Source organism: Panthera onca, chromosome A2, assembly GCF_046562875.1.
Source record: "Panthera onca isolate mPanOnc1 chromosome A2, mPanOnc1 haplotype 2, whole genome shotgun sequence".
Taxonomy (NCBI): Eukaryota; Metazoa; Chordata; class Mammalia; order Carnivora; family Felidae; genus Panthera; species Panthera onca.
In genome coordinates, this window is record NC_138340.1 from 130038081 (window position 1) to 130057677 (window position 19597).

The window sequence follows — 19597 nt, forward strand, 5'->3', positions numbered from 1 at the left end:
AGGGTATGTTTTAAAAAAAAGAATATTGGGGCGCCTGGGTGTCTCAGTTGGTTAAGCATCCGACTTCTGTTCAGGTCATGATTTCACGGTTCGTGAGCTGGAGCCCCATATTGGGCTCTGTGCTAACAGCTCAGAGCCTGGAGCCTGCTTCAGATTCTGTGTCTCCCTCGCTTTCTGCCCCTCCCCCACTCACACACTCACTCTCTCTCTCTCTCTCTCTCTCTGTCTCTGTCTCTCTCTCTCAAAAGTAAACAAACATTAAAAAATTTTTTAAAAAAAGAATGTTGACTGAAAGAAGTCACACAGCAAGAGTATATACTATATAACTCAACTTACATACACTTCTGAAAAGGCAGAACTAATCTATGGAAATAAAAATCATCCGGGTGAGGCAGTGACACAAAGGGAATATGAGGGACATAGGGTCCTTAAGTATGTATTACATTTGTTCTGAGATTACATCCTGGGTTTCCCAGCAGGAGTAACCAGAATTATCAGAATATAGAAATGACTTTTCCACTAACTAGCCATATGATCTTTAATATCATTTAGCCTTCCAGTGGCAAGATTAATAGCCAATAAATCTCACGTAGATCATCCGAAGATTTTTGAGAAAGATTTTAAATCATTTTTATTCATTTAACAAATATTCATTGTGAGCCTACTATGTATAAAACACCATTTCGGGCACCTGTCACTTATATTCTACTGGAGAGAAATAGAAAATATGCAGCAAACACAATGAATATATGAATTATAATGTAAACTGCAATCAGCGTTTAGGAAAAAAATATACAAGTACACACCAAATGAGACCTTCAATCCTGTCTGAACATTTCTGAGCACACATAAACACAGAAGGGAACTAGCTTTAAATAACTATTTTATTTTATTACACTCTGAAGTAAATCCTTTTCCAGGGTTAATACTCCAGCATAAATCTTCATGAATAAGTCTTGATAACATATGAAATATTTAAACATATCCTTGAAACCACAAAGGATAGAGCTGGAACCAAAAGGCAGATTTTTCAAAGAAAGAGATTAGCTCAGTGTTTCAGAAAGAACTTCAAATAATCAAAACACTTAAAAAGACAGTGTTAAAGAGAAACTTGATACTGGATTATAGAGAAATAAATTTATTCTGGAAGGAGGTTTGATTTGACCTATAAGACCCTTCTGGGGTTTTATTTTAAGAATAAATTAGCAATTAGGAGTTTTGAAAATATGTTAAAGTATTATTTGCTTTTAAAATATTTACTACACATATACATTAATAAAATGAATGAATGTCATATACAACTTACATTCATAATAAATTGATATTTAAACTACTCGGTATTATCTTGTATACCTTAAAAATGCTGTCATTATTACATGTAAGTGTAATTATAACAGCAATAAAATTTTATATCCCTCTTACTTTTTCGTCTTGAGCATAATGTCTAAAAGCATTTTAAATATGTTAACTTTTCCTGTAATTCTAGGTACGCTAATAGGAATATTTGTGTTAGTCACCACATCCTTTTTAATAGGAAAAGATATACAAATCTCTAAAAATTTACAGGATTTTTAAAAGTTAATTTTAATATCATTCTAGCATAAAAGATGTGCAAAAAATGAGCCAAATTTTAAAAAATGCATATCCTAAATCACATTGTTTAAAAATTCAGATAACAGAATAAAACAACACTGAGGCCTGTTTATGCCACACTGTAATGGTTTTAAATCATAGTTTGAACCCAAACTGAAAATCCTTGTAACTGCCTGTTACATATACAAGACATTTGTAGAATAATATCAAGTATTTATTGAGTGGTTGTACCCCCTTCGAACCCATTTTCCACACGATAGTTACCATGGTCTTTCTAAAATGTTATTTTATCGGGATGCCTGGGAGGCTCAGTTGGTTGCGCACCTGAATTCCACTCAGGTCATGATCTCATGGTTCATGAGTTCGAGCCCCCCTCCAGCTCTGTGCTGACAGCTCAGAGCCTGGAGCCTGCTTTGGATTCTGTCTCCGACTCTCTCTGCCCCTCCCCTGCTCACTCTCTGTCTCTGTCTCTGTCTCTCTGTTTGTCTCTCTCTCTCTCTCTCAAAAATAAATAAACATTTTTTAAAGAATTCAATAGTAATTTTATCATGTCATGTTCTTTCTTTTTCTTTTAATTGTTTTTTAATATTTATTTATTTTTGAGAGAGAGAGAGAGAGAGAGAGAGAGAGAGAGAGAGAGAGAGATCATGAGCAGGAGAGTGGCAGAGAGAGATGGAGACACAAAATCCAAAGCATGCTCCAGGCTGTGTGCTGTCAGCACAGAGCCCAATGCAGGGCTCAAACTCTTGAGCTGTGAGATCATGACCTGAGAGGAAGCTGGACGCTCAATCAACTGAGCCACTCAGGTTCCCCAATGTTCTTCATGTTCCTTCTTAAAATTATAAATAGCTTTCTTTCTACCACAGGATCACACCCAAGTTCCTTAAAATAACTTTGAGGTAGCATGCCATGCTTACCTATACAGATTTACCTCTCCCCACTCCACCTGAACTTAATTTTTCAACCACATGTCTTCAAGTCATGTTCTCTGAGCTTTGTGGATTCCCTGCTTGAAATATGAGCTGTCACTTCTGACAGAAATAGGATACTATTTCCTCTTCTTTCTTCCTGTCTTCTTCTCAGCTTTCAACATTCAGCTGAGACAAGACATGTCCTTCAGTGAGAAGATTTTCCTGCCTTCCTTCATACCCAGTGCTTCTTTCCTAAAGCAGTCTCATACCGAGCTATATAGTTTAATGGTCTACCTTCCCCACTATCAGCAAGACAGGGACCATTTCTCTGTATCACTTTTCTGTACCCCGTGATATTTAAAGAATTCATTATCTCTTGGATAAATGAGTGAATGATATGAATGCCAGCCCTCAATATAAGTGATGTAAGTGCTGGGACACAACACAAAATAAGAATATATTTCCCACGCAAGTAATTTCATAGTCTAGGAATTTATTTCCCACACAAATAATTTCATAGTATAGGTGTCTGCTTCAAATGAAAACAGAATAGAGAAAGAGGTGACACGACCTTGGGGAAATTACTTAACCTCTTCAAGCGTTATCTTCTTCTTTTGTTAGGTGGGGGAACGTCACCATCTCATTACATAGTGCAACCATCCACTTATTTATCAAACCAGAAAACCAGTCACCATTCGGGTTTCCTCTCTCCCCCTCTGTTATTACATCCAATCCAACCAAAATGTCTGTGAATCTACCTCCAAAGAAGTATTTCAATCCATCCACTTCTCTCCATTTTTTTTTCTATCCCCACAGTAATCCAGTTTCTCTCCTAGACTTCTAAATATATTATTTCCATTCTTACCTCATCTAATTTATTTATCATAGAGTAGTCAAAGAATCTTTATCAAACTATAAGTTGAATGCCACTTTACTTAAGATCTCTCTCAAAGACTTTATCTGCCCTATTAAATGATATGGCCTCTAACAACACCTCCAAACTCATCTTGTCTAACTTTGCCCAAACAAATCTCCAGCCACACTGGTCTCCTTCCAGATCTTGCAACATGCCAAACTTTTTGCTGCCCCAGGGTCTTGACATATACTGTTCACTCTGTGGAGTACACTCTTCTCTTCATTTTTTATAAGGTTGATTCCTTTACTTCCTTCAGTTTCAGTGTGTCAGTTAAGAGAGACTTTCCCTCCTGTCCACCATAACTAAACTGTTGCCTCAGCCCACATTCCTGTTTTTCTCTATCACCACACACAGATCTTTCCTTCTTTCCCCTGCTTTCAGCATATTCTCAATGTGTAGAACTGTGCCAGGGTATAGAGCAAGCAGATTAAAAATGTCTCCAGAAGACAGAAGAAAAGAAGGGTAACTGTACATGGTCTGAACATGTGCAGACTATTTTGATGTGAACACAGGTTTCCTATTTTCTCTAAATTTTACCTTTGACAGTCTAACATCCACCAGAACTGGATAAATGCTCTCTGTTTAAAAGTCTACTATTAATACATACATTATCTAAAATAAGGCATGGGAGGGCACCTGCATGGCTCAGTCTGTTAGGCGTCTGACTCGGACCCAGGTCATGACCTCACGGTTTGTGGGTTCAAGCCTCATGTCGGGATCTGTGCTGACAGCTCAGAGCCTGGAGCCTGCTTCAGATTCTGTGTCTCCCTCTGTCTCTCTGTCCCTCCCCAACTTGTGTGCTTGCTCTCTCTCAAAAGTAAATAAATAAACATTTAAAAAATTTTTTTAAATAAGTCATGGGATGATACAACTGAATTAATATAAGTAGATAGCTGTTACTTTAGGAAGAATGAGTAGGATCATGGAGAAATAAATAAATAAGACACTTTAGAGATTAATTCAACGTTCTAAAAATGAAGTGCTACCTGAGGGTGGTAGCATCAGGAAGAAGCCACACAATAATGTTTTGGATGAGAAAATGAGGCAAAATAAAATTTGAGTACCACAAACCCAGGACTATGAATACAAGTAAAACTGATGAGTGCAGAAGCAGTAGTAAAGATAAACCCTGAGTATTCTACATTTTTTGTTTTCTCCTAGAATTTTCCTTGCACATAAATACTTAGTATGAAAATTAGAAATTTCATGTAAGATCACATAGAATGTAATCCAGATTTTATGAGTCAATCAATCCTTTATAAGCCCTAGACAAGTCTAATATTGCTAAATGTGTAATATTAGTAATTTGAGGTCAGGTAAAACTGTCAAGTAGATGTAATCTTATTGCATACTGTTTTAGTTTTGCTTCATGAGAGCTCATTGCACTTAGATTCATTTTATGTTAGTCACCTGAGGCACAGTTTGCTACCCACCACTCTGCAATGAGCAGCTGTTTGCAATAATCCCCATGTTGCCGACAACATTAGACTGTCTCCTGGGGTTTAGAGGATGTTGATTCCTAAAGGCCAGATTTAACACTTTGGGGAAATATAAAAGACATCAAACAACTACAGAAGGAGAAATAAGGTATGGATCTTGATTATTTGAGGACTGCAACTTATTACAGGCATTGGTTACCACAGAAATTATGATCTGTAAATGGCCTACGTGGAATAGGCTGGGAAATAATACGTTGTACAAAAATGGAGTTGACTCATAGCACATCAGAGATGGGTGGCACCATGGAGATTAACTGGCAGCAGTTCTGGCTAATGATTAACAGGTCGGAATCTCTCTAGTGAAAGCACTAATGTACCACTTGACAACTGTGGCCTCCACTGGAATGACTGCAATACAGGGCAGGTCGTTTTAAGGCAGTTCTGTTATAGAATTCTTTATATTGACTGAAAAATCTACTTCGGCTCTTTAATTTATTCCCACTAGGTTATGGTCCCTAGAACCAATAGAATAAATCAAGTTAATCTTCCATATCCCCACAGATATTTGGAAACAACTACTACATACCCTCATGCCTCATTTTCTTTGTCTTCGGATTATACCACTGTCCATTATTCAATTCTAATGTTAATAAACATTATAATAATGAAACACAGTGTTTTAATCAAATGGGTCTCTTCTAAATTCCTTGCAATCGCCATATTTCAATAATCAAAGCCAAATGAACTAACCTACCAATAAGAACTAACAAATGTAGTAAGAGATTTGCAGGTCTCCTGAACTAAATCCTAATAAGGTTGGAATGAATTATAATCATCAGATAATGGAAATACTGAGGATTACAGAAATCAGAAAGGTCAGGAACTGAACTCATGGCTGACTTCGAACCCTAAGCCCTGTCCTGGACTACTTCAAGGGAGACCTGACCAGAGCAGAAGAGGAAACAGGCTAAGAGAAACTTCTGAACATCTGTTAACTCCTGAGCCTGTTATTTAATATACAAACTGACCCACATATTTGAGCCAGCTACGTGATCAATGTAGCAACTACATTTTTCTCCAGCAACTGAAAAAAGGGCTAAACAAGGCAAGGAAGAGGACAGAACTTTCCACATGCTACAGGAAGAGGTCTGAACTTACCTTAGATTTATGAGGCCATTGAGCATTTTAAGTGTTAGAATTACACATTTACTAAAGTCATTTTGAAAGATTGCTCTGAAAGTAGATATGGATAGATAAAATGAAAGCCACAGGAGAAGCTGAGAGCAGGAAAATAGTTCTCACAATAGTCCAGTGAACTGTGGACAAGAGTCTGAACTACATTGGTGGTGTGGGAATGGAACAAAGCACATGGACTCAACAGATTTAAAAGCAGAAGTGACAGTACTTGGTGATGGTTTAGATGATAAACTGTGGTACACTGCTGTTTCAGACTGTGGGCTCCGGTCTGACGCCGGGATTTGAAGTCCCACTTCGATTTGTGGGACTGACGCTGCACTTGAGTATCGACCACGGTAAAATAGGCACAATAGTGCCTCACTCGTGGAGATGCTGGTAACTTTCACTGTGACACTAAATGTTAGTGATGACCGTGAAGAAGGAAGAAGGGGAAGGGAGGGAATGAAGGGAGTGTAGGGTGACTCCAGGTCTCCACTCAGGTGACTCGGTGAACTCCGAGAGGGAACGCAGGCAGGAGGGCAGGCTCGGGAAAGTAGATCGTGAGTTCAGTTTTGAAGATGATGGGCCTGAGATATCTGAGGTTATCCAGGCAGCAATGGGTTGAAGAATATGGAAGTAAATGCCAGCATGAGACTAGCCTTGTAAAGCAACTAAGCTCTGAAGGCAATTAGAAAGGATCAAAGAGCCAGGGGAAGAAAGTGGCTTCTTTTGATGGATGACACAAGCCTTTAGGGTTTGAAAGAAAAGCACCTGGAGGTAGAGATTGAAGGTATCAATGATTAAAGAGCTAAATGGGTGGCACTGGTTTCAGAGCCTTTGGAGAGAAATGGGCCCGGAGCACAAGGACAAGCCTCAAAGAGGAACGAAAGATCCTCCTTCTCCTAGAGAGGAAGGAAAGAGGCCAAAGCATGGGTAGGTTTAGGGCAGGAAATTGGAGTTTCTCTACCATCTTTCTATTTCCTAATAGTCTGAGACCCAAGGCAGTTGAGGGAGGCTGAGGAGCAAGGAGGTACACTGGAAGATGGGGGCAAAGTTTTGGATCCTAAAACGGGGGTGAGCACGACAAAGTAAAGGCATCCCTGCTTTTTGGGGTCACCTGGGGCATTTCCCCTAACTCTCCTCTCATAAATTCAACTTTTATCTCTCCCACAACATTTGCTTATAAATTCTATTAAAGCATTTATTATGATAAAATATCTGTATGTACCTTCCCCACTAGGTCCCGTTCAGTTCAATGCTAAATTTCTGTAAAACACAGGTGGCACTCGAGCTTTCTCAGAAGCAGCAAGCCAGTGAGCAAGTCATCAAACTGGACTCTAATCCCATCTGCTTCTTATTTTACTATGTTAGAAACCAAACAATGCCATTTTAAATCTAAGTAAAATAGAGAAATTTTGCAAAATTTCTTCTAATAGCAAATAGTGATTAGGAATCTGCCCTATGAATAAGGTAAATTGTGTCCATAGTATTTTTTCTCAAGATGCCCAAATGGCATTATTCGTCTCATTAACAGAACCAAAATTAAGAAATGGCCTTCAGAAACTGTTAAGAGAGCCTTAAACTATGCTCCATTGGACCTAGATGTTCTTGGAAAAAAAATGAACCTCTGCCATTACTTACAAACTGACTCTGCCATCCGAAAGCTCTGATATCTGAACAAGGAATATTTCTTCTTCTGCCCTTATGTGTACATATCATAAACTCCTAATGATCTTCCTTGAATAAATTTAAACTAGCAAAGAAATCTTTTCTTCATCAAAAATCCTTTCAAGTATTCATTTTCTTCCCAAGGAGACTGAGTTCTGTGTATACTAGTTAATTCTTTATAAGCTTGGGCTTGCATGCAGAACACAGAGGCCCTTTTATTTCCAGATAGTTTTCCTGCAATTTTAGTAGTGTGCCATAAGGAAACGAATGGTTTTTAAGCTACAATCACATTATCAAAACAGAGGAGCCTCCCAGAGTCCTAATTACTAGAGTCAGAACATGGAATTATTCTCTCAATTCTACTTTTCTCTGAAATTTGAGGCGAAAAATTAAAGATTAATCGCTAATACTAATAGCAACAAATTATTTGACAAATATGTATGAGCACCTGTGTTGGGCGGCTGCTATGTTAGGTATAGGAGTGGTAATGAAACTGCAAGAAATATTATTCCTTCTCTTCAGGAATTATATAGGCAAGTGAGACAGAACATACGTTAAAGAACAAAACACTTTAAAGAATTTTGAGCCAAAATCCAACAAATGCAGCCACTTAATTTACAACAGGTGTCTTTTAATTTCAAATGTTAAAAATCAGTTTTTCTCACTAAGCTTTAGGAAAGCAAATAATGTCTTGGCTTTCATGCAGCCCTAAGAGCCTTAACTGTGTAGGTGTTAAAACACTACAGATAAACTGCTATATAGGCGCTAACTAAGAATGTGTGCAGAAGCACGGCTGTGTGGTACAAGGGGGAGAAGTAGAGTGGGATCCCTAGATAAAGGGGAAGAAGAACTCGAATAGCCGCTGAGGGCGACAGAAGGAGTGCCAGGACAGGGAAAGACAGGGTCAGACACTCCACTCTCCCAACGCAGCATTCTGGCCACATCCCACAGAGGCCCTCTCCTTGTCCATATCAAAATGAATACCCCTTATCTCTGATCCAGAAGAGTCCCTACACTATCCCCCCCTCCAATATGATGCCTCTCATCTACTCCATGTGAACTCATTCTTTATTCAAAGATGTTCCCTATGTAAGAGGAATCCTGATGCCAATTATTAAAATAAAATATATCCCAAATCATTAAATTTTCATATAGTTACACTGGTGGACTTATCACCATTTTGTAATTATTAATGCAATATATTATTAAAAATTATTAGGTAATGGGGAGCCTGGGTGGCTCAGTCGATTGAGCGTGTGACCTTAGCTCAGGTCATGGTCTCAGGGTTCATGAGTTTGAGGCCAACATTGGCTCGCTTGCTGCTGTCAGGGTGGAGCCCACTTTGGATCCTCTGTCACCCTCTCTCTCCCCTCCCTCCCTTCCTCTCTCTCTCTCTCTCTCTCTTAAAAAAAAAAAAATTAAAAAAAATAATAATACATTATTAGGTAATGAACTCCTTGAGGGCAGGGTCTTCTTAGCATCCCCAGAGCTTAGAGCAGTACACACTAGGTGCTCAATACATTACATGGGGACAATATTCCTCCTACCAACAGGAGGATCTAGGTGTTTACTAATTACCTGAATCTTACACGATTATTCTGTGTAAGTAATCACACTCGCAATGACAGATTTTGTCTAAAGTGGCTAAGCGATTAGGAGATTTCAGCTGTATGTCACCATAGAACAACTCTGACATTTCCTTTCTACAGAATATTTAAGAGTAAATGAAAAGAGAATTTAACACCTTTCCAAAAATCATCCAAAACGTGTATTAGTTTGTTCACAGGCACCATGAGGATCTTCACCTCTTACACCTTTGATCTATTTTTTAATTTTATTAATTTCCTCAGTTTCTGTTTATTGAGAACAGAATAATGAACACTGTAATTGTTGGGGATGAAGGGTCAGGTGAAAACCTGACTATGCATTTTCAGTCATTATACTTAATATTGCTAGGTTAGACGGCCAACCTTTATACTGGAAGAGATGAAAGTACCACACAAAATGATGAGGAAATCATGATGTTAAAATTTGCAATAACAGTCTGGTATTGATTTTGATGTAAAACTAAAAAGCTTACTTAATACATTTTTTGCTCAATTCACTACTGAATGTACACGGGGGAAAAAGATGGTATGTTGCATTCAACACCAACCCATTAAATCAAAATGAATAGGGGTGGAATCTTTTTTTTCTTATACTGCACTGTAGATAACTCCCAATTCAAGATAACCAGCAATAGGAGCAATTTATCACCAAGATCATTTTGTCATCAAGTTCTGCTCCCATTCCTGGCAAAAAAAAAAAAAAATTAATAATAACAAACGTATTCCTTCTGACCTATGCAAATTCCAAATGGGTACCACAGATAAAAATTGCTAAATGAGTGGCTATAGTACAATGAGCTTGCAAAAAGAAAATCTTCTACTCACTGTTCTTTCTCATTACCAACTTATTTCATTGTTGTGTTAAATTTCAAACCATACTTTTGAAATGAATAAATGCAATCCATCTCAATTTCATCCATGTTGTACTGTATATCCAATAAATATCACTTCCAATTTTTTTTGGCCTGTGTATTTCAAGACAGCTACTACATTGCCTCAATATACTTTATTTGATCTATTAGTATAAAAACAAATCTGATTAGGCTTCAATTCTTCAGAGAAATGATGTTCACCTACTGAAATATGTCACCTTCTTGAGAATATTTCCTTTTTCTGTCTTTTTTTATTTTTTTGATTTTTAAAAATTTTTTTTAATGTTTATTTATTTTTGAGAGAGACAGAGACAGAATGCGAGTGGGTTGGGGCAGAGAGAGAGGGAGGCACAGAAACTGAAGCAGGCTTCAAGCTCTGAGCTGTCAGCACAGAGCCCAATGTGGGGCCCAAACTCACGAGCTGTGAGATCATGACCTGAGCCTAAGTCGGAGGCTCAACAGACTGAGCCACCCAGGTGCCCCTGTTTCTTTTTTTAAAGTATTGTTTTCTATCAGTCTGTTTCTCACTAAGGCAATAAATGTATTCATAATATGAAGACTTATGAGTAATAAGTATAAATGCAGTCACTCAGCTAGAGGTTTGGAATCAAGCACACACACCTGAGGCATAAAAGAGCCTACTTGAAGGGTGATGCTTGACAGGCTATGGGAGAAGTGAAAACAACCAACCATATACATAGTACAGAGGTGACAAAAATCTGGACATGCCAGTCAGTGGAGAAGATGCAGAGTAAAGAATTAAAAATATATGGTATATATATACGTGTATATATATGTGTGTGTGTATATATATACACATATATATATATATATATACACACACACATATATATATACACACATATATATATACACATATATATGTATATATATACGTATACATATATATAATATATAATATATATATATATATATATAGGGAAACAGAATACTTTTGTGAATCTCTATGATTCTGAATACTTTTCTGTTTTGAGAATCACTGGCTCAAAAAGTGCTAGGCAAACACAGGTTCATGCAACTGTGTCTATATATCTTTATCTACAAATTTCTTCATTTTCTCAAAGGAAAAAAAATTAATAGTCTCAACTTTTTTCTAACTTTTGAATGGGTTTCAAAAGACAGAGTAAGTAGAAAAGAAAACTATGGGCTATTTCCACATAAAGGTCCCTGATGATATCTGAAACAAAAATATCTAACATTTGTCTATCCAACAAGTGTCAAGCACTTAGCAGGAAGAGCATATTAGAGTGATCAGTGTGTATATGTGTGTGTATATGTGTGTATATATTCCTCACAATTTCTTGAAAATTAAACATTATTGTCCCATTTTATAAACAAGGAAAGTAAGATTCAGAAAACTTGAAAAAAAATACACAATGCTATTTAGATACTAGTCAGATTTCAATCTCCACACTCTTTACTTTCCAACCTCCAATCCAGTGGCTGGCTCGAATGAGTCTGAGCCAATAGTTCTCAAACTTGGCCATAGGACCCCCTAACATTTCTAAAATGCAGTAAAGATCCCAAAACCTCTTCTTTATGTGAATTGTATATATGAATTTATGCCACATTAAAAACTAAAATTCGTAACTTAAAATTTGTTAATTCACTTTAAAATAATAATAACACAACCATTACAAGTTAACAAAAATAAATTTTTGTTTAAAATAATTCTATTTTCCCCAAAATACTTAAAAGTAGCATTGTTCTACTTTTTTTGCAAATCTCCTTCATGTCTGGCATAGAAACAACTGGATTTTCAATTCTGCTTTCGAATTCATCTGTCATTAAGTCACATGTCCTGTTGTCTCTTTACAAGTACACTGTACACTCAGGAAAAAATGAGAGTAAAGAAGGCAAATAAATTCTTAGGATTATTGTACAGAGTGTTGTCCTCACAGACCCACTAAAAGGGCTTCAGGGATCCATTAGCATCCCCTCAACCACATTTCAATAACCCCTTGGTCCTAAAGTATATTGTTGATATTGCATATGTATTATTTCATAAAATAAAAATTCAGAAATGTAACATAAAATTTCCGTTTTCTACCATAGAGTTTATCATGTATCTCTCAAGCTCCTGCTCCACCTAATATCAGAAAACATAATCTAGGCATTTCTAGATAAACTTGGTCACATCTGGGTTTCTCACTAATCCCGTTTAACTTCAATTCACAATTTCACGACTCAACATCTTTCTTCTCCCTGAGGTAAGGGTTACGTGTTGAGAGGCAGTTCACACAACAGTCATATGGTACCAGTAGGAGGCATCAAACCTGCAGTGCCCTGCTCTGGCACCTTCCATGTCTCAGCATTTGGACAATCTGGTTTTTGGTGAAGTAATTATCTATGGTTGGCCTCTAATCATGCACTCCATGGTGCCATTTGCACTGTGTCCCCTCATCATAACTGAGAGCTATTTTCAAGCACTGGTCTGTCAACCAACTTTCCTGTTCTTCGTCTCCAGACACCTCCCATAAACATCTCTACCTTACTGAACTCATGTCACTCTAGTGTAGGATACATCCGTGAGATTGTTGCTTCTCAAAGTTCCAGAAGAGGCAGGAGGTTCCAATGCTGCTACTACCACACCATAGTCATATAGGACCATGCACACTTTTATAGAAGTCTTGCCATCTGCCTGGCTTTCACCTAGACAGTGAAGCACCAATCTCCCCTGTTCAAACCTTCACCTAAAGGGAATTCCTATCATCATCCCAGGTCTCAACTGAAGAGGAAAGGAGGGTAGGGTATAGGACTGCCAAGTGTATGGATTCTTGTTTCTAATGCAACTCTTCCTTCTGGCCAAGAAACAGTTAGTTAACATGTAAATGAGATCATCTCACTTTTTAGCTAATTGAATTCTAATCTATTGCTTAAATTTTTTAAAAAAATTTTAAAAATTATGTACTGGTATCTTCACAGCTGTACTTTAAAAACTCAAGACCCTTTCTATCTTACACAGCGCCAGCTTCTTCAACTCAGACATTTGGGATTTCAAGACTTTTGCATCAACTGTAAATTTCAGCAGCCTACTTAGAACTCAAAAAATAAGTATTTGAGTCTTCTTTGTAGCTTTGCTCTATTCTCAGACATAAGACTGTAAATGTCATAAATGTCAATCTAATTTAAAGGGGAAAAGGGATTTGAGTATTAAAATCATATGCATACATGTACAAGTACATATATGTTAAGAGAAAAGGATTTACTAAAAAAAATTATACAACTTAATATATCAAAAAACAGTCTATTCACATTTTTATAATAACAGATCCCATATACACAAATGTAGCCAGTTATATATATTACATTAATTATGAAAAGGAAACACTGGTTTTATTGACAAATTTTAATAGTCCTTTGCCTCTTCCTCCCTCCCCCCTCTTCATCTGAAAAATATTGGAAATATCAAATAATGCTGCCTACATAGGGTTCTCTGGTAGGATCCTAGGTGGTAAGATACTACAGATAGACATGAATTGGAGTGTTGAGAACAGTACTATTTAGGAAGCACGTAAAATTAAGAATAGGGCATAGAGCTTTATATTTATAAGCAATGGAGGTATGAGCCCAGAATATCTCTCATTCCAAAAATGCATAAATACATCCAAAAACCCTATAGATTCTCATTTATAAATATCCAAATAAAATCTGGACAAATCCAGTCGCATAGTACAAATATCCCCTCATGACCAAACAGGGTTATTCACAATAATACAAGACACATGAATTGAAAGACATCTATTTGAGTAATATATTTACCATATTAACAGAAAAATACAAAACACACCTATTGCTATCTTGAATGATGCCTATGCCTAGTGCAAAGGCTCAAGTATTCAAAATTTAAACTCCACTTTAAGATAAACATTTAACAAGAAAAACCAGAAAAGCCTTTTAACCAAATGAGAATAAAGAAGACTTATTTAATTCCATATGAGGAGCCAAAGGAAATATTATTTTTAATGGTAAATAGTAAAGAGTTCCCACGAAGGTCAACAGGGAGCAGAATGGAGGTTTTAGTCAAAGAAGAAGAAAAGAAAAAAAGAAGTATAAGGTGTCGTCTGTGCCTGCCTACAAAGACAGACACAATCAACTGAAAAGGTATTAGAATGAGTAAGAACATTCAGAAATGTGGCCAGAATCAGGATCAACATCAATGACTTTCCATCCACAGAAGCAACCAATTGCAAATTTTACTGGGAAAAAAGATCTTTTGAAACATAGCCATAAAAATCTATGGAATAAGTAGGAATAAATCTAATGTGCAAGAAATGTGCAAGTATGAATAAAGAACACTATAAAATTTTACCCAAGGACACAAAAGAAGTTCTGAAAAATGAAGACATACCATTCATATGACCAAAAATTAAATCCCTACTGTGTATCAAACCCCAAAACAAATTCCAGATGTATTAAAGATCTCAACAGAATCAATAAAACTGTATAGGTACTATAACAAACTATGAGAGAATAAAGAGGAAATGAGAGGCCGAGAAAGAGACCACTTAGGAAACACAATAATAACTTGTTTTCCCCGAGTGAATCTTCAGCACCATCATCAATAGAAAACATATTATGAATGTTTCATGAATGTATTCTAATAAACATGATACTTTGTATTAAATATAAGTAACACTGGTTGCCTTTAAAAGGTGAAATTAAGTATTGTCATGTTAACAATTCTCCTATTTTCTACAATAAACGTGGAATTTTTAAAAAATAAAAATGAAACATATTAAAAATTTAAACATACATAATGCAGGTGACAATACTAATACATAAAATAAGTTTGGTGAAATGGTTTCTTTTCATAAATTAACTATGAAAATAAAGAATGTAAAGTGTAAGTATATACTGAGTCTTTTGCCAGAGGTACCGTACATAGACAAAGTGCTATTTCTTTTCAAAACCCAACGTAAATTGCACAACTGAGCAGCATTACTTACTTTATAGAACCCCTGTACATCAGAATTAGTAACTCAATATTTTTCCAAATTTTCTTGCTTTCTTCAGTAACCTGCATAAATTTCCTCCAGTGTACTTAAAACTATTTTTTGAAACTTCAACTCAAAAAAGAAAAGCAGTTTAAAAATAAGAAAGCAAAAAAATCTTAAACACTTCTACTCACTTCATAAGATATACAGAAATGTTACTGGTAGTAAGGGTTCAATTTTTGACCTATATGACAAATTTAATCTGTATTTAGTAATACAAATCATTCTCCTTTGGAGGAATGACTGAAACATACCCAAAGCAATTATCTAATCAAAAAGAACATACATACAGTGTAATTCATTTTCATTTTGCCTCATATTTCTAAAATCCACATTTAAGCTTTAATAGTATTCTTTATTTTTATATCAATAGGTCTTCAATTATATTTATCTGAAAATATCTAATTCTGTTAGAAAATCTTCCATTTCTTAAAATATTTGCTTTCATGAGTATGTAATGATTATTTGAAAAACAAACTCCCAAGGACAACAATTAAGCCACATGGGACACCACATAGACAGAATTTACAGATTTAGATACACACATCATATGTATTCACATGTGCGCACACACACACACACACACACACACACACACACACACACACTTAAAGGTAAGTATTAAATAAAAATATAATCAGCTATAAATTAAATAGACCCAAATTCCTCTTTAGACTTATAAATTTGACTCATTCCACTCATTTACAAAATGACTTATTTGACATAAAATCCAGAATGTTCACTTTTTTATGTTTATTTACTTATTTTGAGAGAGAGAGAGAGAGAGAGAGAGAAAGTGTACCAGCACACACAAGTCAGAGAGGGGCAGAGAGAGGGGGATAGAGAGAATCCCAAGCAGGCTCCTTGCTCAGGAAAGAGCCCAGCACAGGCCTGATCTCACAACCATGAGATCATGACCCGAGCCAGAATCAAGAGTCAGACACTTAACCAACTGAGCCTCCCAGGTGCCCCTAAATGTTCACTTTGTAACACAAAACTGAAAGTTTGTAGGAGAATTCTCATATACACAATACTATTTATGAGAAAATTAGTTAACTTTCTAGATCAGCTGGGATAAAAATCCTTATTTAAAAAATACAATAGACAAATGTGACATTTTTACAGATACATTTTGCAGGATTTTAAATATATGTATGTACAAGCCAGAAGATTACTATCCACTGGCATACTACTGCAAAAACTGCAAACTCATCTTTGCCATGGAATTAATTACTAACCACTTCAAGAAGATGTGGACACAGACTGGCCCAACGTGGTATTTAAAGTGTTTTCTTGTTTTGTTAAATACACACATCTGTGTCTTTCTACTCAAAAAGTGACAAGATCTAAAACACATTTAAAATCTTTTTTTTAAATACCATGCAGCAATGATCCCTTAGAGGCAGCAACTTTAGATGGTGCTTAAACAATGAATTTTTTTCCAACAATAACAATTTTCTTTAAATTCATTTACAAAACCTCACCACACAGCATGAGGCATAATTTCCTGGTAAGCAACTATAAAGTAGAATTAACTATCCTCAAATGACTATGAAATTAAGTCAGCCATATCAGATTAAGATGACCATAAATGCAGTTAAAAACATGCTAATTTACATAGCCCCCTAACCATGTTTAATTGCCACATTAAAAATCCTAAATGCATTCCCTTCAAAAGCTGGTCTGTACTTTTACAAAGCAGAATAGTGTCAACTAAATTAACTTGTTTTGCCTGAATGTTGCACTTGTTTTTAATTCATATTACTGGTAACTGGTAATTCACCAACTCTAGCTATTATGTCTAAATATTTTTATTAAGCGGTTAATAAAATGAATCCATCAAACTGATTTTCACAAGGTGAAAAATGTGTTAAGAAAAAAAAAAACCCTCTTAGCCTTTGGCAACTTGAGCCATCATAAAGAATGTAGAAAATATATATATGCTGTTGTCCATTTCTACCTGGTATCTTTAATCATCTGCAACATTTTCATCCCCCATAAACAAGGAAAGCAAAGGAAGGAGCCACCACTGAAATGACTGCTGTACCACCCACCCCCTCCCCAATACTCAATGATATCTACAACGCATGAATACCTTGGTTTTCCACCCTAGGTCTACCCACCCTAGTTCAGCTTTGGAAGCCCATTCTTTACTGGGCTGTCAACAACTCATCTTTTAGATTCAGCGTATGAAGCCATTTGGCTTGTTTTTGCTACACCCTCTGGGTGCCTAACTCTCTAAAATAAATCATTTGAATTGTAGACTCCAGTATGTTTGGATATGTCTTCCTTCCTAAACTACTCTTTCATGTTTCATCACATGCACCATGATTTCTGATGCATTACCTTACTATCCTCTATTTCCTGTCTCTTAAACACTGGGATACCACCCACCCAGTGAGGGTGGTGTTTAGATACCTCACCCTAAGTTGAGGATAATTTAGACCACCAACTACTTCGGCATCTTCAAAGCATTAATCAAACTATCTTTTCCCATTATGTACCATATAGAATCCTCAACAAGCAGCAGTGCAAAGAGACAAAAGTGATTGGTTCTGACATGCCCAAGGGAAAATAACCAAGTATAAAATTATCTTAGCTTTCTCCACAGCATAATACCCTCTGGTTACCATAATGCCCAAGCTTAGTAGTAAGCAACCCCAAAGCATCACACCAAGTGGTAAAGGTCTAGACTGCCATATTTTAACATACATATAGTTTCACTAAAAGGCTCACTTAGCCAATTCACAAGACGACCCCATCCCCGTGAGAACTATGCAAGGGTGAGATTTCTATAGCCTTCACACTACAAGCCAAGTCTAGAAATGACTGGTTCTAACTTTTGGCCTTGTGCTCTTACAGAAACCAGATACTTGCAATGGGGGGAAAGGTGAAATCTCTTTCAAAATAATGAAAATTGACATAGGTGAGGACAGAAATGAAGACAGTAAAGGAAAGAGAAGGTGCCGTAGATTTAATTACACAGAGGTAATCGCTATCACCATTTTAATACATTTTGTTTCAGTCATTTGTTCTGTGTGCAGATTGGTTGCCTCAACTCGACTTCAGTTGTGTTCTTTAATACACAGTTCTTTAAGCTGCCAGTTAGAGAGCTAGATAGCTAAGCTAGAAAGTTGAAGTTCACTTCCTGAACTCCCTGACAGCTAGACTGGGGTGCACGATACAGCTCTTGCCACACAGACACACTGGCATGACTTTGAATCAGAATTAACACAGTGAGGCAGAGGCCAGGCTGGCTGTTGTGGCTGCCTCTGCTGTTTTTACCTACAGAATCAGTCCAAGAGAAATTTGATTTCTCTGCAGCATAGAGCCCAATGTCTAATCCCTATTTTCATGAGTGTCAACAGCCAAAGCCAGGCATCCATTTTACTAACATAAATCATGGCACAGATGATGTGGTCCATGAGCAGGAGTTATGAGGCAGCTTCCTAGTTCTCCATATTCTTAAACACGGCAGTAACTGCAATTTCCTTGTCTGGCCAGCTTCGCAATGCACAGTCCCTCCCCCAACAGAAACACGGTAATTGGATGCAGCAAGAAAGAAAGTTTCATTGTGTTTGAATGAGTGTACATTTCCATCTCTTACAGAAGTTCCAGAAGTTGGTGCTTACTGATAAAGGGCCCAATAAATATTTATTGAATCAGTTAGAGGAGGATGAAAGTGAAAGAGAAATAAGAGAGGGAAGAGGGAAGCTGGAAAGAACTGAAAAAGATGGACAGATCTAGATTATTTTAAAGGATTTATCGGAAAAAAAATTCCTGAAGTTTAGAAATCTTTGGTATCATTACAACTATTTTTTTTAATTAATTATAAAATACTTGAACTTCATTTCTATTGATTTTTCTAAAAGAGAAAATTTTGTTCACAATTTCTATCCTCTTGAAACTTATATTCTAAAATACCATGTAATTTTACTTAAGTGTTTTCAGGTTAACATTATAATTTTGTCATAAACCTCATTACACATCCAAGAGTTAAGGAATAAGTCTTCCATATTACATGAAGCTAAAATCAAAGGCAGACAACATCAAAACAAACATACTGCAAAAAGTGTACTTCCATTTCACTAGGTGCATGTGAATTATGATGTAACACTTGTGACATTATTTTAAAGTAGCGGTTCTCACAGTATGGGTCCCAAGACCTCTGACAGTCACCAAGAAACTTTCAGGGGTCCCAGAAGCTCTCACCCTTTTCCGAGTACATATTGGTGTGAGGACACATTTTCTGCATGTACTTCAACTGAGAAAACATACCATGGCAGGTTGAATGCAGAAGCAGATACGGGAATCCAGCTGTTTCAATTAAGTCAGACATTAAAAGAGATTTATAAAAATGTAAAACAGTGCTACTCTTATCACTAAACATTTTTGTT

At 36.5% G+C, this 19597-nt stretch overlaps 1 protein-coding gene across 12 annotated transcripts in view; it reads right to left on the minus strand.

The window, feature by feature from the left end:
- IMMP2L (inner mitochondrial membrane peptidase subunit 2) overlaps nt 1-19597 on the minus strand; it is an 886893-nt gene that overhangs the window by 677405 nt on the left and 189891 nt on the right. Inside the window, exon 5 of one of the 12 annotated variants that reach the window (XM_081795056.1) lies at nt 9637-9994. The exons of the other annotated variants lie outside the window; for them this stretch is intronic. Coding sequence (XP_081651182.1) covers nt 9976-9994 — 19 coding nt within the window. The 3' untranslated portion in view covers nt 9637-9975. Of the gene's footprint in view, nt 1-9636; nt 9995-19597 lie in introns of those variants that run through there. 12 annotated transcript variants of the gene reach the window in all.